Raw genomic sequence first — 27,470 nt, 5'->3', positions numbered from 1 at the left:
CCAAGAAAGGACTGCAAATCTGTGAAAATTAGTATGAACATATTTACTACAAGGTTTTGAAGTTTAGCCCGTTTTTTTTTATTTATTTAATTTCCAGGCAATAAATTTAAAAAAATAAGCCTATGTTTTTTAAATTAATTAGAATGCTCGAATTGCCTCTAGCTTTAGTTCTTGTATTTTGATAGTGATTTACACCGTTTTTAATGCGGTCATGAGAATGGATGCATGAACAAATTGTGAAGATATATATTGCTCTTATATTGGTTATTCCATAATCGTAGTGCAGAACTATATATTAAAAGTAGTGTTTGGAAAAAATAAGCTCTACTCAATGAATCTGTTACTCCAGCGATATTTTTGATGTTCGATTAATCTATGTATTAGAGGTATGCTGCTTTATTAAAAATAATGAAAAAAACAACTATGTAATGCATTCTTTTAATACCAAAAATTGCGTAAACAACTTAGTTATACTCTATTTCAGAAGTGTGTAGAGCAATAAAACCTCATTAGGTATGCAAAAGTGGTACCTGGTGATCCACCAATATTTTATGCCACTACCTTAGTTGGGTATTAGTTTCAATGTAAAATTCTTTCTTTTCGTTGATTGCAGGTAGTGCCACCCGGTTTTGGGTCAATTTATGAGTTTTGCCCATTGTTACCCACTGATAAACATTGAAAGCGGTTCGCCAAAGACGTGCAACTGGGACTTGTTTTTTACCTTATAATTAATGTACTTAAATGCTATTTAATTTTAGAAAGTTACTTTTGTTTAAATGGAATAATATATTTTTTTCACAAATTTATTGAACATAATATGTAGAGTAAAACAGTTGAAAATGTCACTTTTGGATCTGGCACTTTTTGAACAGTGTATAACAATTTTAAATTATAATAGATTGTAGTCTTCTTCGTCATCTGACGAACTGTCATCACCTCTTGACATTATAATTAAAGGATCGACTGTCTGATCGATGAGGTTGTCAAGATCCCACATTTTGTCCTCTTGCTTAATTACATGCTGGACTGCTTTTCGCCAATTCTCTGGTGTCGCTTCCGTAATGGCTTGATCAAACAGTAGCTTAACATCTTTCATTTTAAAAGTCGTGTTTTGTCTTGCTACAAATCCTTTTACCTGCGCCCATATCAGTTCTATAGGATTTAGTTCGCAATGATATGGCGGTAAGCGCAGTACAGTTATATTATATTTTTCGGCTATATCTTCCACGGCGTATTTCATGAAACGAGTTTTGTGTAAGTTTGCTATTGCCAGCAGTTCTTTTTTATCAAATTTGCTTCAAACGCAATACCTTTTGCAGTCAGCCAATCGATAATTTCTTGCTTTCTCCAACTTGAAGTTGGCGTCTTCTCTATTCGCCGTGAATGATAGCTTGCGTTATCCACAACCACCACCGAATTAGCCGGAAGAAATTTTATCATTTCACCAAAATAGTCCTCGAAAACGTCTGAGTTTATGTCTTCATGGTAATCTCCTGTGCGAGTCGACTCAAAGGTTAGCAGACCTTCTTTTAAAAATCCCTCTTCGCTTCCAATATGTGTGATTATAAGTCTTTTTCCTTTTCCCGAAGGTACTTTAATACCCGTAGACAGGCCTTCTATGAAAGCTTGGCGAGCACTGGTTATGTTTTTGTCTTGCCACATTTTTTGGACTATATAACCTTCGTTAATCCACGTCTCATCAAGATAAAAAACTTTCTTTTGCTCCCTGCGGTACTGCTTGATACTTCTCAAGTATTGTCGTCTCCAACAAACAATTTCGTCGCTCTCCAGTAAAAGTGCTTTGCGGTTATGCTTTCCCCAGGCAAAATCCATATTTTTTAAAGTTTTCCATAAAAGTTTTCTACTTATCAACGGAATACTGTCATCTCGGCCAAGCTCCATTAAAATTTTGTCTAGGGTGGGTATTTCCTTTTTAAAATAAAAAGAGTGAACTTTTCTTCGAATTATACATTTAGCATTTTCATCAAGGACTTTTGTAGGTCGTCCTGGCTTTTGCTTGGGAGATTCCACTTGACCTGCTACTTTTCTTTCCCGCAACAATTTGAAAATGGTGGACTTTCCAATTCCACTCATTCGAGAACTTTTTTAAACAATTTCTTGCACAGTAAAACTAGGGTAATCGTGTTTTATGCAATCATGTACATTTAAAATAATAACTTTTTCACTCAGCGATAGTGGAGAATTTTTAGTACATCTTTTCGTTGGACTGAATACCTCCATTTTTTAAATATTGGGATAATAATATTGTGATTACACTACAGCGTAGCAGTGACTACTAACGTTTAAAATATGATTTAAACGTATTTATAGTCTGTATATATTACCTGACCCCATTTTTGCATGTTACAAAGCGTTAAAAGATAGGTACCTATACAAAAGGATTAAAAGTATTTATTTAGTATTTAATCTCTTTCAAAATAAAGGCATTTAATCCGTGAAAATTAAATTCATAAATATTATAAGTACCTGCGCCTATGAACTACCACGAAATGTAGCCAAACAGAACGGAATTCCCCAGTTTATTGCTCTATACACTTCTGAAATAGAGTATAATTAAAAAATTAACACAAATTTGAACAACGGATCTTTAAACTATCTTGCACCAAAAATTTTTAATTTAAATCCAAACAACATCAATAAGAGTGTTTATAGGTTCAAAACATTTAAAAAATTATGTAAAAACCTAATTTTCGAAAATAGAACAATATAAGTCTTCATCTAGGGTAGATTTTTGTGAAAGTGAATTAGGGTTGGGGGTAGCATGATGTGTATTCATTTGTATGTTTTGTTATTGTGGCTCTTTATTTTCGTAATGGTTAGGGTATACTTTACACATTTTTTTTTTCGTTAAAACAGTTAGGACCATATTCAGATATTCGGTTATCTAGGTGCATAATTCGTAATTTTGTATGTCTATACTATGCATTTATATTTAAGGTAGTTCGGGGGAAAACGCGTAATATTTTTTTTTTAAATACAAAAAAAGATAAGATTTTTGCGCAAGGATCGCACATATTCGGCCCCGAAGCGCAGGTTTCATGTAGCCACTTGTTGCATAGCACCCAGCAAATCCAATCAACTTTGGGACCCTTTTTGTCAAAGTAAAATCCATCGCAAATTGCACAGAAGTCATCGCTGTCACTGTCAGGTTCATCAGAGCTATGGTCTGAGACAATATTTTCATCTCCACTGATTTCTTCACTACTGCTGTTGTGTAGTACTTTCTTCTTTTCTTTGTTACCTTTTTATAAAGTTTTTTCTCTAATTTACTTGCCTTCCTTTGTTGCTTATTTTGTTTTCCTTCAATTATATGGCGTTTTTTTTGGCGGTAGTCAGGAGAAGTAAGGACTTCTGCGTGTTGTTTTCTAACGTTTGATCTACTAGGACCAGCTATGGATGGAATTGGAGCAATATCATCAAAGAGTTTTCTGCATCGACATGTACCACTTCTTCCTGTGGATTTCCACTTTGGTGTTCAGCTAAAGCATATGCATAGTGCGGAATTGCATCTTAGGAGCATGGATAAATTCCACAAGCCCGAAATCCAGAAACACCATTCTGAACCGTTGCGGCTTGAGACCACGCTTGGTTTAATAGTTCCCCAAACTGATACCTGTAAAGGACAAGAAACAACGAAATCTCCTTCAGACTTATTTACTTAAACCAAATTACCTGGTTATTCGACGTCCTGGATGATTTCTTATCCACTGATTACATGCGCTATTCCAGCAGGTCTTTAAAGGTTTGAAAAATGAACGGTCTAGAGGCTGAAGCCAGTGAGTCGTGTGATTTGGTAAACACACTACAGCAATTTCATTTTCAGCCAAAAAGTCCAAAAAAGATCCACGTCATTACAATGCAAAGCATGGCCATCTAATATCAGTACTGCAAGGCCTGGTCCCTTACGAGGCAAAAAATGGTCTTTAATCCATGATGAGAAGATACTGGTTTTCACATAGGCGGACTCTGGAGACATCACTACTACCGACCCAGGGGGCATGTTATCTTCAAACTCCTTTTTTTTGTTTTTGCCTTTAAATATTACGTAGGGAGGCAAAAAGCTACCTTCTGCGTTATAACAAGCGATGACGCTAACTGTTTCTCCTTTTTCTGAGCTTGTGACCGACTGTACATCTCTAGCTCCTTTTGTGGCCACGACTTTCGTAGGCTTATTGCATAATTGCAAGCCACTCTCGTCCATATTGAAAATTTGTGCCGGTTTATCAAACAAATTGAGCGTCGTAAATGTACCGTTTAATATTTGGAAGTATGGATCTACTTCTGCGACAGACATACCAAGTGAACGTGCGATTGAACGACCTTGAGCTACTCTCATGGTTTTTAACCAATTTTAAACCAAGTTTAAACCAATCGTAGTCTGCTAATTCTTTTTCTTGGTTAAATCGACATTTTAACCCATTCCTTTGAGCAAAGGTAAAAGCAAGGTGTCTTACGTCTCTTGAATTTGGAGCATAGCCAATTTGTTCTAAACGTTTTATATAAGAAACCAGTTTAAATTCATTTTCAATACCTAACGACGCGGTTGGTCTAAGACTTCCCTTTTCAAGATTTTTATACTTTATACGTCTCATCAAGGTTCGTAGAGGGATTCTATGTTCTTTAGCAATCGCATTTGCACTCCGGGTTGGCTGCTGACGTAAAGCATTTGCAGCTGCTCTAAGGTCTTCTTCAGTCCATTCGCCTCTAGTTGATTTTCTGACGTAAGTTCGTGGCATTTTACTTAAAATAAACAAGATAAACTAAGAAACTATTTAATTAGACCTACTGAAAGGAAATCAATAACCATAATAGACACAAACATGAGAAAAAACAAGTCTTACAAAATTTACAGTGCATTGTAGACAAGGCATCTTACCCCATATGGATCTTGGCATTTTGCCCCAACCCTTAGGTGTAAGATGCCAAAGCCCCAAATCACAATAGTAAATTTTTCTTTAAAAGATCACAGTAGTATTCTAATGAATGCCATAATTTATATTAGCACAAATCAAAAACATTTAACACTGTATATCACATAATTAATTTCTATCGTAAAAAACTTACCGGCATAAAAAAACACAAAATCACCTTATGGAACTGTTGCGTGCATGAAACGATTCGAAAACTAAAAAGTTCGGAAATAATAAACACAATAACAACGTGGCCGTGTATGTGGCGCGATCTGTTGAGTTTTGTCCAAAATACTTAGATTAGGCATCTTCCCCCCAATTACCTTATGTATGTGGATATATGAAGTAAAAATAAATAAATAAATAAAAATAAATAAAAAATATTCCCATAAAAAACTAAATACTCATGGATTTTCACACACGCAAAACTACCTACTTAAACGCATTCGATAGAATTTGAACGTTAGTTCAAGACAGTTTGAAACTTAAAGCAAATTTATAATTAATTACCTAAATAAGATTCTCTCTGGTTGCCATAGAGGGTGCTGGGTTCCCTGCAGGTTTCCCCTTCTCTTTTTCTTTTAAGTGGGGAAGAAAAGGAGGCCTTTTGTTTTGAGCTCTAATTGAAAAAAAGAAAATTAACAAAGCAAGCGTTTTTAAAATTTGAATCTTACCCGTGCCATAATAATCTAACGGGAGGCATACAAAGTTAAGCTTATAATAATAAAAATATAAACTTTTAATAGCTATGGCTTACCTGTCTCACGAGCTCCGCACTCAGCCCTAAATATTGGTGAAGGGCGGTAAAAGTGACCCTCTGGAGCCTTACCATGATTACCTGCATCACCCTGATAATATAAAAACCACCTTAACACTCATATTTGGTCTTTTAAGGAAGAACTGTTACCTAATAAAGATATCTGGGTACTCTTGAAAAATATCCTGAAAGGCCGTCATTGGCAGCTTAACCACTGTGGAGTCCTCTATGGCCTTGGCGGATATGGTTTTGTAAGGGTTCGGGTGACCCTTTTAGTTGAAACAACATATTTAAAAACAAAAATTAAAAAAAAAAGCAGTTTTACCATTAGCACGTCAGTGAAACTCAATAAAGACGTCACACTCTCGCCAGGTTTCACAATTTTTAAGGAAGTGGTTCCTTCCTGGCTGCTAATAAACACGTTCAGCTTTCCACTTTGTAGGATATAAAAGTTTTCATCAGGATCACCTTGAAGGAGTGAAAAATTATTATTTTTTTCTCCTCAGGGTTATTTATCGATATCACTCACCGATTTTAAACAAATACATGCCGGCACTTACGGTAATAATTTCCGTATGTTTGCAGAGTTTCAGAAAAATTGGTTTTTCAAAATGACCGAACACCCGGATGCTTTGTAGCATGTATAGAACGTCCGGGGGCATCCGATCGTCATTCAAAATGTCTTCTTGAAGATACTCCGCTGGCGGTTCTAATACCTACAAAATCCACATTATTAAGGGAGAATTTCAGGTGCAAATTGATTGGTTGTCACTTTTAATTGTTCCTGTTCTTCTTTCTTCAGGGCCAACAATCTCCGGGCAAACTTCATCACCATTTTCCTCTTTTTGCCCTGCCCCGAATTCCTCACTTGACCGGAGATATTTTTCACTTTCCGCATCATCTTACGGCCGTAAAATAACGCTTTGTCTCGTTTTCTGAACCTGGGCCCCTCGGGGTTTAGGGCCTCTTTGGAGGAAAACACTGAAAAGTGACACTCCATTTAATCCAATGATTGGCAATTATTTTCTGGGTTTTACCTTTTTGATGGCATCTTCTGATACATATTACCGTTACAGTTATTGTTACGATGATTATTGCGACTATAAATAAGTAAACCACCTGAAAATTAAGCATGAGATTAATTGAAGATGCAATAAATAAAAAACACAAGAAATCATTCTGGGGTATAGGTGGCCAAACAAAGCTCCCAGGAAAGATTTAAAGGAGCCAAAGAAATTTTAGCTTATTACTCAGTTTTCATCGAATAAATAAATTCTTATCATGTAGAATTATATATCATTATTCTGAATCCTGAAGAACTCAGATTTCAGAGCAGTGTTCTGTGATATATTCAAGGCATTTGATTGTATGGATCACAAAATACTGGTGCAAAAGTTAGAGAAATATGGGTTCAGAGGTTCTTCCTTGTGCTAATTTGTATCATACCTATTGTGTTTATAAAGGGCATTTTAATGGATATTAATCAGATATTGGCCTTGGAGGATTTTAAACAGGTTGACTCAATTTATACAGATTTTTCAAAAGCCTTCGATCAAGTTGATTATGGGGTTTTTTGAGTAGGTTGTTTGATTTGAGTTTTAATACTCTCGATTGGATCCAGTAGTTTTATTGGGATCATCAGCAGAGGGTGAAAATAAGTTCTTTTTTGTCTGAAGCAATTTTTGTTACCTCAAGGAGGACATTGCTCTCCAATTTTCTTTAATTTATTTGCAAATATTATCTTTAATTGCTTTAAAAACAGTTTTGCTTTGGCTTTCCCTGATGACTTTGAAAATTATAAAAATAATTCACTGTCAAGAGGATGACTTGCCGATTGGTATAGGGATAATAAGCTTAGTCCAAATGTGTCGAAGTGCTGTTTTATTAGCTTTTATAAGGGGCTCAGAAAACACACTACTTCCTACCTTATTGATGGGGAACAGTTAAAATATGTAACCAAAGTAAGAGATTTGGGGGGGTAATTTTTCAAGAGAATCTATCGTTTAATGAACATCTAAATGAAATTACAGTTAAATCAGAGAAAATGCTTGGATTTATTCTCAGAGTAATATATAAAGAGTGTCTATGGCTCGCTGGTTTATTCTAAGCTAGAATATGCCTCCATAGTTTGGTCACCTTATTAGGCAGTACACAACTTGACTGTGAAAAGAGTTCAGCATAAACTTTTAAGATTTTGTACACTCAGGGCAGGTTTGTTTAATGCTGGTCATAATTATGCATTAATTGAGAGTTGTCAGGTATGATGTTTGTACATAAGCTAATTGAGCCGCTCAGAGGAAAAGTTGTATATGTCAGTATTTTTTAATTTTTGAGTTATACACATTAAGTATGTTTCTACTGGTCTAATATATTCAGTCGAAAACTGGTATAAGTCAAAATTTTAACTTAGCTAAGATAAGAGCTTCGTAACGTTATTCCTCTCAACATAATAGATTCGTTCGCTGGAATAGTGGTATGAGTCAAGGCACCACGCTGTTTCGATGTCGCGCCAGGTCCTATTAAACTCGCTTTTTCTTGTTTAGTCTGGTTTTTTTAGTGTTATGGTACGTAGTGTGTAGATCAGTTACTGTAGCTAAGAAAAAGGATATGATAGAACTTCTTCAGTGGATTCCCCCGATTCAGCATCAGTTCTTCCTGGACTTACTGCCAAAAGAAGATGCTGTTGACAGTGGTCCATTATCCGATTCTGATGAAGATTAATTTGTTTAATAACTTGTTCTTACTCTCCTTACTGTAAGTTTAGTATGTAAGATAAGTAGTAGTAATGTTTTGCTCTTCAAGCTCTATATTTTTTGAATACTTTTATCAGTAATAGATATCGTAAACATACTACAGCTATTATTTTTCTTTGGTTCATCAGTTTTGTAAAATTTGGTTAACTTTTACAAGGAAAAGTGATATAACTCTCCAAGTTATACGACTTTTCCGCTATGTTTTTGAAAAAAACTTACTGGAAGAATGACATTGGGCGGCAAAAATGTAATTAATGGGCGCAATCAGTAAAAATGTTTACCATATGAAATATTAGTACAGGGTTATTATAAATATGTACAAAAAAGTAAAGAATATGTTACTGTGATTTTTTAATTCATCCAGATGTAAAATATCAATGTTCTAAATTTCTACTTTAAGATAGTTAGACCACATTTTCGCTGAACGGCTCAATTAATGGTTACATAGATTGGAGCAGGTTTTTAAAGTGCATAAACTTTGATTTACCAGCTAGGATTAGAAGGGATGCCTTTCAATCTGTCTGTATTCCTTTTCAGCATACTAACTATAGTCAGAATTCTCCCATAGATCATTACTGTAAACTCATAAACAGTTGCAAATACGAACCTCACAATGCCTGAATATATTTAAAAAAAGATGTTAGTTGGTAAGTATTTTTATACTCTTGAGAACTAGTGATAGCCGTAATTATCATCTAATTTTTGTTTAGTTGGGGTTGCTGACATTCCCGTGTCATTTTGTACTAGAGGGCCTATGCTATAATAGGATAAACCCTAATCTTGTTCCTACCCATGCATCTACTCATTCATACCTGAACTGGAAATGGAACCAGCTATTATGACATAAAATTTTTTAATTTTCTTCTCTCTGTATGTGTGGAGTCACGGCTACAGAAGTTTCAGAAAAATAGCTATTATAACTTTAAAGAATTGGTAAAGATTGGTAGGTAATAAGGATATCAAGGGCGTCGCCAGCTGGTAAGCTACGGAGGGGCAGCATGAAAGAACTAAAGACAAAAAACAAAAATTTTAATTAAAAAAAAATAAAAACCGAACAAAATATTTACATGAAAATCAATTGAAACATAATCTTCTTAGTCACTTTGTTAACAAAATCGTCCAAGTTTTTAAAAATGTGTTGCCTGTGTACACTCATCATAGCGAGGCCATTGAGTCGAGTTTCAGACATAGTGCTCCTCAACCAGGTTTTGATTCTCCTAAGGCTACTAAATGACCTTTCAACTGTACAAGTCGTACAAGGTAATGCAACAAGGATCTGTAAAGCCTTCTTAATTTCAGGAAAGAAATCATCAGTTTCCTTGAGGATGTCCACAACACTCATTTTGACCGATTCTGGTTTTTCCTCCCATATTTTTTTCCAAAGCTCTATCTCATTTTGGATATTTGTAACACCGTAAAAATTTTTAAATTGCTCGCAAGCCTCTTCAAGTTCTTCCAAAGGAATGTTTTTCATTTGCGCAGGATGTAGTTATGACAAAGTAAATGATGGTCTATTTTCTTCAGAAAACCCTATTTCTAGGGAATTTATAATTGAGTCCAAATAAGGAATTGTTATGGACCTGCGCCAAAATTCTGAGGGGTTTTTTGACGGGTGGTTGCTACGGTGTTGTTGTCTTTCGGCAGTACGCGGTATTGATTTCATATCCAATCCAATTTTTTCCGCAATAACAGAAGCATCTTTGAAAATGTCTTCTGTTATTTTTTCGAGATTCTCACGGTGGTTTTTGATCAGTTTTAAAATACGACCAATATGCTGTGATGCCTGAACTGCATCCAAGGAGACTGATTGGAGCACGTTTACTGTTGGTTCTAAAAGAGCGGAATATTTGGCTATCAATCCAAGGCTAAAAATAAACGAAACTTTGGAAGCTGCAGCATGGAGCTGATATGCATGTTTCCTTGTCGCAATATTGCCATCTCGAGACAGGGTTTCTAGTGCCTCCATTATATCACAAAAGTTCTCTTTAAAAACTCTGATGCTCTTGTATTTCTCGCTCCACCTTGTTTCGCACAGCATGGGAATATCGGGTATAAATTTTCTTCTTAGAACCGATTCACGAAAAAATGTAATTATATCTTTGATGGCCCCAACTGTATTTCGGATCTCCGGCAGAGCATTCAGATCATTGATTACCAGGTTGAGTTTATGTGACGAGCAATGAAAAAATAGTGCTTACTTGTATTTGTTACGCAAAATAGCCTGAACGCCACCTTCTTTTCCAGACATCGTGGAACAACCATCGAATCCCAAACCAACGCATTTATCTGGATCGAGATCCTCTTTCGTCAGGAATTCGTTTATTGCCGTGGCAATCGATTTAGCGTCCAAGACTGTAAGCTCAGCAAATCCGAGGAATACTTCTTCAATGTTGCTGGTTTCCTCATCAAATTATCTTATGCCAACTGAGAGCTGTTCCTTTCCAGAGATATCCGCTGTTTCGTCTGCTAAAATGCTATATGCTTGCGATATCTTCACATTTTTGATGCAATCGGCCTTAATAACATCTCCACAAATACTGATAATCTCATTCTGGATGTCAACCGATCGATAACTTGCATTTTTCTTTCCATGCTCAAGATGGTTTTTTAAAATAGTGTCTCCTGCATCAATTCGCATCTTATACAGCCCTTTCAGAATTCCATCACCATAGCTTGCCCCCCTTAATGCTAGGTCGTGGGATCTGCAAAACGCAATGCAGGAAATAATCGATCTTAGAATTTTCCTGTTTTTTTCAAGACTTTCCTGACAGTATTTGTTAATTTGCACATCTACTGGCACATTATCAAGAAAAGATTTAGCTGCTTCCAATGCCGTCTTATGAAAGTGAGTATCTGCGTGTTTTCTGCAGTATTCATGAACATCTTTGAACTTACAAAACGGCCTTATAATGAACGAACCTAAAACACCTCTAACGGAGCTCAGATTGGGTGGAAATAGTGTACAGAATTTACAGAAGGTTCCTTTTTGTTGATGCTAATTATGGTGAGTACATTTCCAACCAGGAATGCTTGAATTTTCTTTTCAGATACTGGGCGTCTTTGGCAAAGTCGTACGTTTTCCGTAGTATCCGTAGGTTCTTGGCTCAAAGTGAGCGTAATCGTTCAATTCGCTTTTCACTTGCGAGCGCTTCGAGCCCCCGAAATGTAAATATGTATAGGTATAGTAAAGTAATAATAAAATAATAAAAAAAAAATAGTGTAGGGTAATAACACTAGTAGTCGACCACTTTGGCGGACTTGACTTTTGCTTGTGTTGTTTTATATACCATTAATTAATAAAATTTTCTACGGTAGATTCCTTCATGAACTTGTATATTTATATTTCTACGTGAAATACATAACCCGACGATAGAGGTCGCTGGAATAGAAAGGATAATTTTAATTTGAAACTGGCCTAATTTCGCTAGTAGTCGACCGAGGAAATCCAGTAGTCGGACAGCCATCTTCCTAGTAGTCGACCAGGAAGATCGAGTACTAGACGCCGATCTTCCAATAGTCCATTTTTCTTTTCTGCTTCTAGCTGTCTCCACAATTTGGATGAAATAGCACTTGGTTGCTTTGGTGCTGCCTTACTTTTTTTGCTTTTTTGGATTGGCTTCGGATAATAAAGTATTTTGTTGATGCTACTGTCCAACGGAGGAATGATTGTGATATTTGAAATTATATTTAATTTACCGAGGGACGTGTCACCATTCGATTTTTGTACGTTTTCTGTGCCTACATCAGGTACAGAGTCTTCAATTTTTTCTATGGGAATAAGGGAGCCATCAGTTGAAGCAGTTTCATTAGGAATTGTTGGTGACTTAATATTCTTTGCAGTATTTTTTTGGATGCTCCCAATATTTTGAACTTCCTCAGGCAACAAAATCGATAAAATATTAGATGAGTCATTCAGTAAAGATTCATCAGTAACTTCATCACGCTTGGGGTGGTAGATTCGATGAATTATTTGACAGGACAGTTTTAGGACTACTATTTATAATATAATAGTCATTATTCTCAAAAGCATTTGTCTCCTGTTGAATTTCTTGAGAGGAGAGGATCTGAAGCATAGTCTAGTGCAATTTGTGAAACCTGCGTATCTTGAAATAATGGCATTACGGCATCATCGCTTAAAGTATCTTTAATTTCCGTAAGTAAGTATCGTCGTAAGTAAGTAAAGTATCTTTAAGGCCGCATTTACGGAAACCGTTCTTAATTGTTTGCGGCAAGTTGTCCTTTTCTAAAACCTTTTTTAAAAGTGGACAAAACTTTGATTTTGTTAAGGTCTGGTTTGTGTTTTCTTCCAGCATTTGCCATTCTCGAACTGCTTTATTGCACTCGTGCGATTTCAGTGGTTTGAAAACACTGACATCGCACGGCTGCATAATATGGGTAGCATTCGGTGGCAGCTCATAAAGAATTATTCCATTTGCTGAACAGAACTGACTTAAGCTTAAAGTTAAATGGCTTTTATGGCCGTCAATGAAAAACAAAACAGGTTTCTTAACCTTATGGGATATTAACCACAACACCAAAACCACCGTACAAGCAACACCGTCAATGCTTCCTTTTCTTTCCCCTTGACTACGCGTTTATATCCTCTCGGAGCTACAATTTTCCCAGACTTGGGGCACAACGTGAAACTCGTTTCATCTCCATTCAAAATCCTGGTAATAGGATATCCTCGGCATCTTCACTCTTTAAATATTCTTTTCACTCGCTAAACCATTTCCTGATACTCTCTTCAGTAAGCACTGCACGTCCTTGGACGTTTACCGCCTTTTTTAATGTTTTTTTTCTGCTCTGAAGCTCTGTTTACTTTCACCATTTTCTGAAAAAAAAAATGTAAAAAACCAAGATTAAAAAAAACTTCATTAATAATGTAATAAACTTAAAACAATCAGACAATAGGGCATGTGCACGTGACGTCAACTTTTAGGTAGAACAAAAAATTTGAAAAAAGAAAAAGCTTAAAAAGTGTAAAAGGTCAACATTTTTCAAAAGGTTGTCTTGCTGTTAACGTTTTTTGTTGTTTCACATGTATGGTTGGTTCTATGATTTTAATGTGTACCTATTGTGTATTATTTTTTATTTTTGAAAATTGTTTTACCTACAAGCATTTGTCATTACTGTCAAAATTAGCGTCATCAGTGTCAATTTTCATTTTCATGCACACGCCCTATAGAGGTAAAAAGACACGTAATAAAACACGGTCGACTTCTAGAAAACGAAAATCCTATAGTCGATCCACCTTAATATAAAATGTTTAAAAGCGGTCGACAACTGGTAAAATGACAAAGAATTACTGATAAGTTATTAAAAAAATATAGCTGTTAATTTTCTATTAATTTCTATATGAAATCTGTCTTAAAGCTTCTAAAAACACTTTATACCAGTAGTCGACCGCTTCGGTCGACTACCGGTTTTTTGCAGATTTTTGTATATCCAGAAGTCGACCTCCTAAAATTAATCGTATTTAGACTAGTTTTTTCATTTTTTTCCTTAAAAATGTGGAAAAAAGGTAATATTTAATAATCACAAGTGGATGTACAAACTCTATTTCAACAAATTCGTTCCTGAAGTAATAAAATAGTGCAAATACTTACCAAATTTGTATATGAGATGCACAAAAAGGTATTACCACTGACTACGCCACATTGATACTAAACTTTGGTTATATTTCTCCAGAGTAATGCTTCTTTCCGATTGGTCAAATTTGGCGCGAAACTATCTGATTGCTGGAGAAACGGCGCGCGTTTTAAAATATATAATATTAACCTATTTATTATCAAATATGTCAAGAAGTGGCCGACTACTGGAGCCGGTCAACTTTGGAGGACTCTACCCTATAGGTATAGTAAAGTCACGATTGATTTGACCCCTTCTTGTGCCCTAAAGAACTTCCAGAATATGGACAGGATTCTCCTTAATATATAGTAAAGCCTTATCTTAGATTGAAATTACCTAATAGCCTAATTATTAAGTGAAATTAGAAATTAATAAGTGATAAGTTATGAAATGTATGTTTTCAAAAGTAAAGTTTCAATTAACCGGGTGACTGGTTTAGCATTAACCTCTAGGCCTCTAGAGGTTAATGCTAGAGGTCTAGAGTTAGTTAGAGGTCTAGACCTCTAGTGTTAGCTACAGCTGCCAGCTGCCCCCCCTGCCCCTCTCTGGCGACGCCCTTGAAGGATATCATCCTCATCTTTTATATCGGTTATTATGTTTTAACTGTTCATTTAACAAAAAAATTAAATAGTATTTCATTAGTGTAGTGTCCAAATTTAATTCGAACTCTAAGCTTACTTTTCTTATGTTTACTTTTGACTTATAAAGATTTTGGTACTGAGCAGTGTCTCTCACCAAAAAAAATCTGAACTGCATAGAAATCCATACTAAAAATGGTTCTATTACATTAGAATAAAGTATGATATTAATTGGTCTTGAATTAAAATGAATATTGTTTTTTCAAGGTTATGTTTTTATCGGGTCAGGAAAGGATCAACATTTTTAGGTCCGAAAGTGAATTTTTGGTCCTGACACCAAACCAAAATACCCCAGCAAAAAAGTATATACTAACCATGAGAGGAATAACCAAAATGCTATTGTGAGACTATTATTATTAAGTGAATTTCCTTACTAAGTAACCCTACCTTATATCCATCTTGTGCCAGAGTCAAAAGACTGCCGATCCAAGTATACTTCAGTAACCCACCGAAGCCTTCTCCAATATTACCAAGCAAATTCCAAATATCCATTTTGGCGTGGGTGCATTTCAGAGGATTTGAGAAAGGGGTTTTCACTTGTATATAGGCGATAATTAAAAACGTTTAATGCCAGTTCCTTTGTTATCTCAATTCTATCTCTTCAAAGGGTTATGTAATCAAAAAATTCTTACAAGCCTATCGAGGAAAATGCGTGTTTTGTTTACATGCCTATTTTTATAAAAATCAAAGGTCGTTTAGTTAATAATAATTTCATAAGAAGGATCGATTTGTAATATATTGTTCATAAACAAAACAATTATTTGACAGATGTGACGTCGACCATATGACTAAGGGTCTTCGACTATTAAACCGCTAGAGTCTGAATCAATATTTAATCTACGAACGTTAAGTACTGATATAGGAATATCTTAAGTGTGTACTTGATAAATGTTGCTTATAAAAGTACGCAATAAGTGATTTTTTTTTTAATTAAACAATGAACGCATTTTACGGCTTTTTTCTTTTAATTTTTTGCATTGGGCAGTGCCATAGTCACGGTAAGTAAGTAAATTTCCTATTTAAAAATTTGATTTAAATAATATTAAATAATCTTAGGGCCACTTTCTTTGTTCGATGGCGTCAATGCCACTGAGGGAGAATTCCCTTATATGGTAAATTATTCGTTTTTATTAAAAGAAAGGAGTTTATTAGAGTATTTTAGGTGTCTATACGTTTGGGTACTATAGGAGAACATGACTGCGGAGGTTCCATTATTGGTCCAACATGGATTTTGACTGCGGCCCATTGTATGCGGTAAAACTCACATTTCTTAAAAAAAAGAAGGAAAACTAATAGTTTTCTTACAGTTTAGAGGCCGTCAGGTTTGGTACGATCAAACTGAACAATTATAGAACTGATCCCGAATACACGGTGAAAATAAAAAACTATTATCCGCATCCCGATTTTGAGATGATCAGAGTTAATAGGTCTTGGGGTTATCCTATAAACGATATCGCTTTATATGAGGTACTTTCTGTTGAATCGTCGCTTTAGGAAGCATTTTTTATGAGTCTAGTTGTATTTTAAGGTGGAAGAGCCTATACCATATGGTCCCAATGTTCAACCTATTAAGCTGGCAGCCAAAAACCAATCTATTCCATATAATAAGATGGGTAAAGCAAGGATAACTTAAAAAAGAGAAGATTTCAAAGGTTTTTTCAGGAATATTCACTGGTTGGGGATTCACCACGAATACCGGGGACTGTCCGGATAACTTGCAAAAAATCAATATAACCCTCTACGAACCTGATTACTGCATTCATAATTCTATGGATCTATACCAGAACGACGGTACTGACATCTGTGCAGGTTCCGATAAAAAAGGACGGGGCGTTTGCTACGTACGTTAAATCATTAAAATGGCGAATTTTTTGATTAATTTTTTGCATCATCTTTTAACAGAAAGATTCGGGTGGCCCGTTTGTCGTGGATGGCATTCAATATGGAGTCCTATCCTGGATGACGATTCCTTGTGGCAGCCACGTAGTCGGTTTCAGCAACATCGCACACTTTAGAGATTGGATTTTTAGCATTTCAGGCATTTAAATAACATTATGAATAAAGTATTAAAAATTCTCTAGTAAATATGTATTATCTTCTATTATCATAGCAAAGTTATAATCTTATCAATTTTGGCCCTGTATATGCTGAACAACAAGGAGGTCTAGGGCGAACCTTGGAGAGTTCCTGTTGTTATTCTTATTGGTCCCAATGTATTATGATTTTTTTCTCACTATTGTAAACGATTTGGAAAATTAAATTGGCTATTTCTATGTGATCCTTAAATAAAGTCAAAATTTTTTTATAATTTGAATAAATTGACTTTATCATAAGCTGCTTTTAGATCTAAAAATACTATAAGGCCCGGTTGTACAAGCAGTGGTTCAACTTAAGTTCTACTAAACTGCAGTTCTTCGTTGAACGTAGTTCAGAGGTTCGTGTGTTGTTCCAGTACAAGTTTAGTTAAACTAGGTTCTAATACAGAAACTACAACTCTACAGAAAATTTTGGACATTATAAAATGCTTCGAAATCTTACTAAGAATTCTATACGTAAGGAAAAGTTGGCTTATTTGCAATATTTGGAGACCCAAAAAGCTCAACGAAAAGTTTGGCAAACTTTAAGAGACCTCAATGTTTATGTTCCTACAAATACAGTTTATTCAGATTCCTCCTGAATTGGTAAATGTGGAAGAGATAAATACATATTTCTGCAGCGTTTTTAAAAAATCAAATAACTGTGATAATAAAGTAGCATATTATAATAAAATAAGGGAAGGCATACAATTTACTTTCAAATTAGTCGATCCCTCTGATGTGTTTAAGTATGTGCAGAGTATTAGGTCAAATGCTGCAGGTATTGATGGCATAACACTTTAGATGGTGAAGATGTGTTTGCATGTGATAATATTACATATAACTCATATGGAAAGAATCTCTTGTTACCCCACTACCTAAAAAACATGATCTTGTCAGTTTTACAGATTTGCGGCCTATTAGTCTGCTTCCTGTAATATCAAAAGTTCTGGAAAGAGTGGTTCATGTTCAGATCACTGGTTACTTTAATACAAATGGCTTTTTTTTTGTGCATCAATCGGGCTTTAGAGCTAGTCATAGTACAATAGCTGCACTTCTAAATATTACTGACGACATTGTAAAAATTCAAGAAAGGCAAATGGCTGCTATATTGATTCTGATAGACTACTCTAAAGCCTTTGATGTTATTGATTATGAATTGATGTGTGCCAAGCTATCATATTATGGTTTTGGGAAGGTTGAAATACTGTTCTTTAGGTCATATTTAACAGGTCGAAGGCAGGTAGTTAGGATAGGTGGTGAGATATCGCAGAGTAGAAACATTATTTTGGGAGTGCCACAAGGCTCCATACTTGGCCCTTTGTTGTATGTTATTTATACTGCAGATATGTCTATTGTATCAAAGCACATGCAAGCATATGCGGATGATATACAATTATTATTTCAGTTTAATCCAGACTGTCCTGATAATGCTGCTGAGATTTTAAATTCAGATTTATCTAATATTTTGCGATACTCAACGGAGCATAATCTGACAATTAATCCTGCAAAAACTACAATGTTACTGTTTTGTTCTGAAAAGAAAAGGGGCATACTCATGAATCGACTTAATATTCAGATTGAAAATACTCGGTTGACTTTTGCTAACTGCGGTAATAATTTTGGGCCGGGCTCCAAACCAATAGAATATTTTCTAGCGAAGCGTGCGTGATATTGTTTGTTTTGATTATTCATCGGGCGTTCGCAGTTAAAAACAATGAATAAAATTAGTTTTTTAAAAGCAAATCCATTTTCCACTATTTCATTGGAACAAAAAGTAGAAATAAAGGAGTTAGGGCGACCGTTGCCCGATTTAAATATAGAAAAAACTCAAGGTGGACAAAAAGTGCGTTCGCGTAAATTTATTAGGAATATTTATGCCAAAAATATTTGGGTGTGCGGGTGTGATACGTCTAATAAGCTATTTTGCTTTATATGTGTTTTATTTGGAGGAGAGGAAGGAACAGATGATCTTGTTCACGTATGGGAGAATATGAAAACACATGAAAAATCCAAGGTACACATGAACAATATCATCAATTTTTCTATGCTTGGTAAATTTAATATAAAAACTCAGTTAAACTCGGCATACCGGAGCCAACTTATTGAAAAAAATAAACAAATTGAAAAAAATTGATATGTGTTAAACCAAATTATAAATTGCATTCGTTTTCGTGGTGCATTTGAGTTGGCTCTCAGAGGCCACAATGAAAAAGAGACATCCGAAAATAAAGGAATATTTCGGGAATTAATTAATTTTAGCTCAGAATTAGACAAAACGCTTAAGGATCATATTCAAAAATCAACAGTTTTTAAAGGGACATCCAAAATAATACAAAATGAGCTTCTAGAGTGTATGTTAGATGTATATCATGAAGAGGTGACACAAGAAATAGGGAACTCTCCATTTGTGGCTGTTATCGCCGACGAAACCACTGACGTTGCTTGTGAGTTTCAACTCGTAATTGTTTTTAGATACTTGCGTGCTGGTAAGCCTGTTGAAAGATTCTGGAATTTTTACAATCCAAAAGACCATGATGCTGAATCAATCTCCCAGTGCATACTTCAAGTTTTAGACCCTTTACTTAAAGATCACCCCAATAAATTAATTGCGCAAAGTTATGATGGAGCATCGGTTATGAGTGGATGTTTGAATGGAGTACAAGCAAAAATTAAAGTAAAATACCCTTTGGCTAATTATCTTCACTGCTATGCACATCAAGTAAATTTAATAATGGCCAGTGCGACTGCCAGTTTTGCAAACTTGACTGGGTTATGTTCCTTTTTTTCTCCTCAAAGAACCAAAATATTGGATGAAGTTATTGAGAAAAGATTACCAAATGGTAAGTATTTATTAAGTATGTATTATGTATTAATTTAACTTTTCATAATTTATATTAAATTGTTCTTTTGTTACCTTTGATGCCTACGAATATTATAAAGTATCTTTTAAATTGATTTTTTGTCTAATACATATTTAAACAGAAAACTTTCCCTTCGAGATTTTTTCTCGCTTAATAATAATTGTACATCTACATCGTAAGGCATTTAGACCATTGTTGTTTAAAATAAGATAATATAACGACTTTAAATTCAAATTAATATTAAGATATTATTATTTGTTTTTACTTTTATAGGACGAGTTAAATCTTCCTGGCGATGAAAATTCAGCCCCTATTCCCAGCACAAGTACTTCTGTTACCGCGCAGGCCAACAAGCAGCTACTACCACTAAGAAAGAAATTTGATCAAGTTAGTAAATGCCAACCCAATAAAATAGACAATTACATACATAAAAACTTAGTAATTCAGCAAAAACCCGAATCGAGAATGCTTTGCTAAAATTGTTTTATTTAGATTTTTAACCGTTTAGTGTACTGGAAGATGAAGGTTTTAAAAAGGTAGTTCAAGCATTAAATCCATCTTATCACTTACCCAACCGGCAAACCATATGTAGAGCAATTATACCAGGACTTTATAAAAAATGCATGTTAAATTTTAAAAAATTTCTTCACTGCCGTTAAACCATTTGTTTTCTTGACAACGGACTGTTGGTCGTCAATTAATAATGAAAGTTTTATGGCTATTACCGCCCATTTTATCAATTCTAAATTTGAATTAGAATCCGTGCTTCTCAATTGTTCTGCTCAACTGACGAGAATCATACTAGCGAATTATTGGCAAAAGAACTTGTAGCGGTAGTAAAAGAATGCGGAACCTAGAAAATCGGATAATATTAGCGATCTCAGATAATGCAGCAAATATAAAGGGAGCGATTAATATAACTGGCTGGAAATTTCTGGGCTGCTATGCACACACACTTAATTGACTTAATTTAATTGTAAGGGATGCCCTGAACGTTCCTGGCATTAAATTGACTTTAGATAAGGTTAAGGCGATTGTAGGCCATTTTAAACGTAGCTCAAAAGCTAGTTTAAAGCTTACCGAAACTCAAAAAAATCTTGGTGTGAACCCAACAAAAAAAATTATACAGGATGTTTCTACAAGGTGGAATTTGTTGAACTGGAACCCTCAATTCGCTCTACTCTGGCGCTTTTAGATGCTGATTTGCCCGCATTAGTCCTCGAAGAATGGGAATTGCTGAAACAACTTTGTAAACCTTTGAGGCCCTTTGAAAAGGCAACTAAATCTATAAGCAGCGAAAAATATATGTCGGGATCATTAGTTATAGTAATAACAAATGGACTGCTTGATGTATGTAATAAATTACTAAGTATGGAACTATTAGACATATCTAAATATGTGGTAAGAAAATTGCAAAACTTGACCGGGCAATAAGTACATATCTGGACTCTGGACCCACGATTTTATTATGGTTTTGCCTTTATTTGATATGATTATCTGCTATTATTGATCGTAAAACACCAAGTGTAGAAAATATCAGTGCTGATGGCGCACAGGCATTAGAGGAACCATCTACAAAGAGGTTAAAAAAGGGAGCTGATTCAGATGATAATGAGCTGTCCGTTTGGTCCTGTTGGGTAAAATGGTAAGTGGACGTAAAAACAATTCAAGAAGCAAAAGCTCCACAGCAAGGGATTTATTAGAACTTCAAAGGTACGTCGAAGAATATATAGTAGATAGAGATTATAATCCCTTGCTTTGGCGGCAAGAAAATGCGTATGCCTACCCCAATCTTAGCATACTGGTCAAAGAAAAATGTTGTGCTTTGGCGACATCAGTACCCTGCGAAAGACTATTTTCCAAAGCAAGCAATATTTTAAATAAGCGCCGCACGCGACTTTCATCAAAAAAAGTGCAATACTTATTATTCTTAAATGCAAATAATACATTTATTAATAATAGTACAGATATCGCGGTGCCTTAAACCTAAAACAAAATGTATTATAATTTATTTCATTTTTAGGTTCTGTTATATTATGTATTTAGCAATTTCAAATTTAGTTTTTTTGTTGTATTTTACTTGATTATCTCAATTATTAGAATTAATACTTATTTTTTACGTCCTTTTTGATTTGATTTGTGATTGAACTTGTTTTTTTTTTGTAAGTTTTGTATTTGTGGTTTCTAATAAAAAATATTAATATTTAGTTTAATGGTTTCTTCTTTGTATTTAATCCACCCAACTTTTTTTGCAATGAAGTATTTATTAGGATTAGGCATAAAGAAATAATTTATTTTACTTAAATATATTTTTTAATATTACCCAAGTTTATATTATAATAAAAAAATAAAAAAAGGTTCTAATAATAAATGGGTTCTTTTACACCGCAAAATCCAAAACGTTATTAATTTTTCATAACCGTTTCCCCTTAAAGTAGGTATTAAATTAAATTTTATATCGTGTCAATTTTAACAATCTCGGTTGGAACTGTTATTAAGTAACAGGTATTTGGAACTGTTCCGGAATAGGAACAGGAACGTAACGGAACAGTTCCAAAAAAATACTAGTCTGTACCATCCCTAAAAACCATTATACGTGATATTTGACATCGACCCGATGACTATGACGTGCTGCCAAGTATTATAGACTATTAAACCACTAGAGCCTGAATGGGTATTTAATCTGAGAATGTTAAGTATTGATATAAGGATATCTAAAGTATCTGATAAATATTGCTTATAAAACTACGCACTAAGTTAAATTTTTTTAGAAAATTTAAAAAATGAGGTTATTTTACGGCATTTTTGTATTAGTTTTTTGCATTGGACAGTGCTATAGTCACGGTAAGTATATACATTTTTTATTTAAAACATTAATTTAAATAATATTAAAATATTAGATCCGCTTTCTTTGATTGATGGCGTCAATGCCACCGAGGGAGAATTCCCTTATATGGTAAATTATTCGTTTTTATTAAAAGAAAAAAGCCTAATGGAGTATTTTAGGTATCTCTACGTTTGGGTAGGATTATAGGAGAACATGCCTGCGGAGGTTCCATTATAGGGCCAACGTGGGTTTTGAGTGCGGCCCATTGCATGAGGTAAAACACATTTCTCTAAAAAAAATGGAGGGAAACTAATATTTTTCTTACAGTTTATATGCCGTCAGGTTCGGTACGATCAAATTGAACAATTATAAAACCGATCCTGAATACACAATGAAAATAAAAAACTATTATCCGCATCCCGATTTTGACTTGATCAGAGTTAATAGAACTTGGGGGTACCCCATAAACGATATCGCCCTATATGAGGTACTTTCTGGCATAAGTCGCTTTAGGCAGCATTTTTGTATTATGTTTTGTTGCAATTTAAGCTGGAAGAGCCTTTACCGTACGGTCCCAATGTACAACCAATTAAGCTAGCAGCCAAAGATCAAACTATTCCATATAAAAAGATGGGTAAAGTAAGAAAACTAAAAAAACAAGAGAATTTTAAAGGTGTTTTTCTTCAGGAATTTTTGCTGGTTGGGGATACACCTCGAATTGGGGGGATTCTTCAGATATCTTGCAAAAAATCAATATAACCCTCTACGAACCTGATTACTGCATTCATAATTCTATGGATATCTATCAGAACGACGGTACCGACATCTGTGCAGGTTCCGATAAAAAAGGACGGGGCGTTTGCTATGTACGTTAAATCATTAAAATGGCGATTTTTTTAAATTAATTTTTCGCATTATCTTTTAATAGACAGATTCGGGTGGTCCATTTGTCGTGGATGGCATTCAATATGGAGTTCTATCCTGGATGACGGTCCCTTGTGGCAGCCACGTAGTCGGTTTCAGCAACATCGTGCACTTTAGAGATTGGATTTTTAGCATTTCAGGCATTTAAACAAAATTACCTTATATTATGAATAAAGCATTAAAAACCCTCTAGTAGCCTGTATCATCCAAGGTCCCCCTCCCTCCAAATAACTTGACAGCTGTCACTCGAACCGTCAAAGTCACACGAAATTTAAGGTTATGTTCCATGTTGACGAGTTCACATGTTCTATTTATTTTCGTTTTGTAAAGTTCCAAATAAACAAACGAGTTAATTTAATAAAAAATGGTACGAAAACTAAAATATCATGAACAAAAACTATTGAAGAAGGTCGATTTTATCTCCTGGGAGGTCGACAACAATTTACACGAAGTGAAGGTGCTGAAAAAGTACCACATTCAAAAGCGAGAAGATTATACCAAGTAAGTGCCTAATAACAGCTTTAAAGTTTCTCTTATTAGTTTGGGATATGTGACTTGTAGATACAATAAACTAAGTAGGCAAATAAGGGAACTGGCCAGAAAAATCAAAGAAATGGACCAAAAGGATCCTTTCCGGACAGAGACCAGCGCTCAGCTACTAGAGAAATTGTAAAGTTTATACGTTATAATAGCAATTTTATTTGTTGACTCTCTTATTTAGGTACGTTATGGGGTTGATACCTACCAGATGGGATCTTAGTCTAGCAGAAAAAGTCACTGCATCATGCTTTTGCCGGAGAAGGCTACCAGTTGTTTTAGTAAGAAGTAAGAATTATTTATTTATCCACAGAATCTATTTACATGTAATTATAAAAATATTTAATGAATTACATCTAAGTTTAGTGGGAAAGTAAGCAATAAGTACATCATTTATCACACATTACTAATAAGACCATGATTGACAGTGGCGTGCAAACAATGTAGGCAAAAAGGCATTGCTTACCCTAGCAATATTTGTAAAATTAGAAAAATAAATTACAATATAATATTCACTTCTTCCTTTTATCAAAAATATCAAATATCATTTTCATCTGCATTATAAAGCAAACGCAAATATTTCCAGGAATCCAAAATAGTGCAATCTTGCTTTTAAGCGCACCTGCTATTCCCCATGTAGGTGGCCCATATGCGGGTTTCGTAAGGTGGACATTGCCTTGATATGAAAAATATATGGAGATGCGAAGGCAGCACATATTATAGTGCTTATAGGCGACAAGCGAATGAAATTAATTAAATTAGATTTTGTTCTAAAAAATTACCATGTGTAATACAGACTCAATGGGCCTATAACTCCAGAACTGTAAACGTAATTTTCAGTGAACTCTTTAATTTGAAAAACCTATTTAATGATATGCTTGAAAATCAATCAAACTGGGGTGGGGAGAATCTTTCGGCAGCTAGAATGTATTTGACACTAGAAGATTTTGAATTCAATTATTTTTTGGAAATTTTCAATCAAATATTTGTTCAGACGGATGTGCTGTATAATATAATACAGTCGAAACTATACTATATCTGATATTGGCTATTGTATTAAAAAAAATGAGAGTTTCAAAGCATTTTTGGAGAATTTCTTCATAGAATTCGAAAAAAATATATAATAAATGTGCAAATGCTTATGGCGAACCTCGAAGAAAACGAAATATGGATGATGTTAAAACGCATTACAGGCGAATTTTCAGAGAAATAGTTGACAACATCAAAAGCGAAATTGATGATCGCTACAGGGAAATTAGACTATTAGATTTTTTCCGTCTTTTGGATTCTGATTGTTTCGAAACTGTTAGAAATAAATTTCGAGATGAAATATTCAATGGATTAAAATTGAAATACAGACAAAAGTTTGATTTTGAGAGATTGAAAAATGAGCTTAATTCATATGTTTTAACCAGGAAAAAAAAATGTGCGAAGTGTTCCCTCAATTAATCAAATTAGCAAAATTAATCGGAACAATACCCGCTAGCTCGGCATCTGCAGAACGTTCATTCTCTGGATTAAAACGCATCCACACGTAATTACGTAATACTCAAGGACAAGAACGGCTTAGCAGTTTATCAATAATTTTCTTGGAGAAAGAACTCTTGCTAGATTTAAAACGTAAGTCGACTATTTATGATGATGTTATTAATGCATTTTTGGTGAAAAGTCGTCGTGTTGAACTAATTTATAAAAAATGATTGTTTCTGTTTCTCAGTTAGTCACACATTTTTAAATAAATTTGTGTAAATAAAGACAATGTTCCACTTCATCAAAAAAACGATTTTTCTCGACGATTTTCTAATGATAAGTACATTTAAAAAAATTATGATACCTTATTGCCTAGTGCCTACCCTACTCTTAATGCCACTGCACGCCACTGATGATTGAAGAGTAACATTTAGAAAATGTATTTTAATTTTTGCTGAAAAACAAACCAGTTGATGAGTGAATTCATTCATACCATAATTAGTGTAGTGAAATGGTATAACAAAAGTCTCAGACTGTTTATTGATATTTCAAGAAGGAATTCTTAATTTAAACAGTAGGAACAACCGAGGACAGTCTATAGAAGCATTTATTACTTTTTCTAATAAAATTGGTTTTGACTCAACTGTAGGTAAATTTAGACTATCCCTCACCCACTGACAGTTATATTCGTCCCTGTAATATCGACTTCCAAATGCAGCAATTCTCAAAAATCTGTTCTGTACTTTTTTGGGCTGCTCAAAAAAACAATTGTAAGATGGGGACCAAACAACGTGCTCCAAAATTGGTCTAACCAGGGGCCAGTATGAAAGTAAACATAGAGAAGTCAACACTTGACCTCTGAAAGCACCGTCATTGCTCTATTTGTTACATAATTCATGTAACCTATACAAATGATCATTTTAAGTCTATCCAGATTTCCGAGTCCAAAACTTTTACTTAATAACCAATTGGATGATTATTTATCTAGTAAACAAAATTTATAGGTTTTCTCTATTTTGAAAAAATAATGTTCATACCAATTATGAAAAAATCATTGCAGACCCTCTTATAGAAGAGCAGCATCATTGAAAGACTCAATACTCCTAAAAAATTTGACATCTTAACAAATTCAGATATCCAGTAAAAAAGAGGATCTGCTATACCAAAATCCTTATTTTTCCTAAGAGGACTCCATGTTTGACCCAACCAAGTTTTAGTGAAATCTGTATAGATTAAGTCAACCTGGGATTCCTCCTTGAAACTACTGCATAAACAATATAAAACCAAATTGGTTCTAAAATTCCAGCTCAATCTCTTTCTCTAAGAACACAATCTAGTAAATTTGGCAACTCTGATTGGTCACTATCACTTCTATTGCCAGGTTTAAAAATAGGTTTTTTCCATGGTACAGGAAAATAACCTGTATTTAATAAGAGATGAATTTAAAATAATTTATATTGCTCTTGTACTTATAAACAGGCATTGTTTAAGCAAAAATGCTGGGATTCCATCTGGTCCAGACCACATCCTATTCTTCAAAGAATCAATAATATACTTCTGGTATACAATAAAACAAGGCTTCATGAAAAGCATTCAGCCTGCTGCCTCCCTAATATCCAAACTAACCTTGTTTTTATAGTTCATTTTAGAAGTAATAAGCGTCTCTCTCACTTCCTTATATCCTTAAATTGAGTTTTTGAATACACAAATAATCCCCATTCTTCCAATAGATAAAATGTCAGAAAATATAAAGGGAGCAATAAAACTAATAGAACAGGGCCACATAAGGGTGGGCCCTGAGTTAGTAAAGGATCCGGCCTTTTTAGTTACACGAACCCTAGAAGATTTCGTTACTTGGGTGGATAGTTCGAAGATTAAGAAGCATGTGTTGGAATATAACGGAATGGTAAGGAAATCATGTTTTTTTTTTGTTTAATTTGCTGAGTGAGATTTCGCTTTTTAGAGAGACGACTTCCTGCTTTGAGGATTTGGAATAAAGCTTTTGATTGTACTTTTTATTAAATGTAAGATTTGTTAGTGAAATTTTGTATTTTATTGTTTAT

At 34.5% G+C, this 27,470-nt stretch overlaps 4 protein-coding genes across 7 annotated transcripts in view; 3 read left to right on the top strand and 1 right to left on the bottom strand.

Annotated features, from left to right (window-relative positions):
* LOC126741517 (neuropathy target esterase sws) overlaps nt 1–15,465 on the bottom strand; it is a 38,889-nt gene extending 23,424 nt beyond the window's left edge. For 3 of the 4 annotated variants that reach the window (XR_007662203.1, XM_050447947.1, XM_050447949.1), the window contains exons 1-8: nt 15,098–15,465; nt 6,726–6,807; nt 6,461–6,669; nt 6,218–6,404; nt 6,014–6,156; nt 5,839–5,957; nt 5,689–5,779; nt 5,442–5,550 (exon numbers count right to left, since the gene is read on the bottom strand). Coding sequence is in view for 3 of the 4 variants with exons in the window: in XM_050447947.1 (XP_050303904.1) it covers nt 5,442–5,550; nt 5,689–5,779; nt 5,839–5,957; nt 6,014–6,156; nt 6,218–6,404; nt 6,461–6,669; nt 6,726–6,807; nt 15,098–15,202 (1,045 nt within the window). In the remaining variant the exon portion in view is untranslated. The remainder of the gene's footprint in view (nt 1–5,441; nt 5,551–5,688; nt 5,780–5,838; nt 5,958–6,013; nt 6,157–6,217; nt 6,405–6,460; nt 6,670–6,725; nt 6,808–15,097) is intronic. The other variant, XM_050447948.1, reaches the window with a different exon arrangement.
* A 133-nt stretch (nt 15,466–15,598) lies between these two features.
* On the top strand, nt 15,599–16,795 carry LOC126741519 (chymotrypsin-2-like). Its single transcript, XM_050447951.1, has 7 exons — nt 15,599–15,708; nt 15,767–15,822; nt 15,873–15,964; nt 16,018–16,177; nt 16,239–16,323; nt 16,373–16,551; nt 16,613–16,795. Exons 1-7 carry the CDS (start codon nt 15,648–15,650, stop codon nt 16,754–16,756), a joined length of 777 nt encoding a protein of 258 aa, XP_050303908.1. The 5' UTR covers nt 15,599–15,647; the 3' UTR covers nt 16,757–16,795.
* A 5,586-nt stretch (nt 16,796–22,381) lies between these two features.
* On the top strand, nt 22,382–23,587 carry LOC126741518 (trypsin-6-like). Its single transcript, XM_050447950.1, has 7 exons — nt 22,382–22,493; nt 22,550–22,605; nt 22,656–22,750; nt 22,804–22,963; nt 23,026–23,110; nt 23,164–23,342; nt 23,405–23,587. Exons 1-7 carry the CDS (start codon nt 22,433–22,435, stop codon nt 23,546–23,548), a joined length of 780 nt encoding a protein of 259 aa, XP_050303907.1. The 5' UTR covers nt 22,382–22,432; the 3' UTR covers nt 23,549–23,587.
* A 77-nt stretch (nt 23,588–23,664) lies between these two features.
* On the top strand, nt 23,665–27,450 carry LOC126741520 (U3 small nucleolar ribonucleoprotein protein IMP3). The gene is made up of 5 exons (XM_050447952.1): nt 23,665–23,901; nt 23,962–24,069; nt 24,122–24,225; nt 27,138–27,313; nt 27,371–27,450. Exons 1-5 carry the CDS (start codon nt 23,765–23,767, stop codon nt 27,389–27,391), a joined length of 546 nt encoding a protein of 181 aa, XP_050303909.1. The 5' UTR covers nt 23,665–23,764; the 3' UTR covers nt 27,392–27,450.
* Nucleotides 27,451–27,470: the final 20 nt, after the last annotated feature.

This window comes from Anthonomus grandis, chromosome 10 (genome assembly GCF_022605725.1).
Source record: "Anthonomus grandis grandis chromosome 10, icAntGran1.3, whole genome shotgun sequence".
Lineage (NCBI taxonomy): Eukaryota > Metazoa > Arthropoda > Insecta > Coleoptera > Curculionidae > Anthonomus > Anthonomus grandis.
The sequence above is the reverse complement of the archived record's forward strand: the minus strand, read 5'-3'. Positions and strand labels throughout refer to the sequence as shown.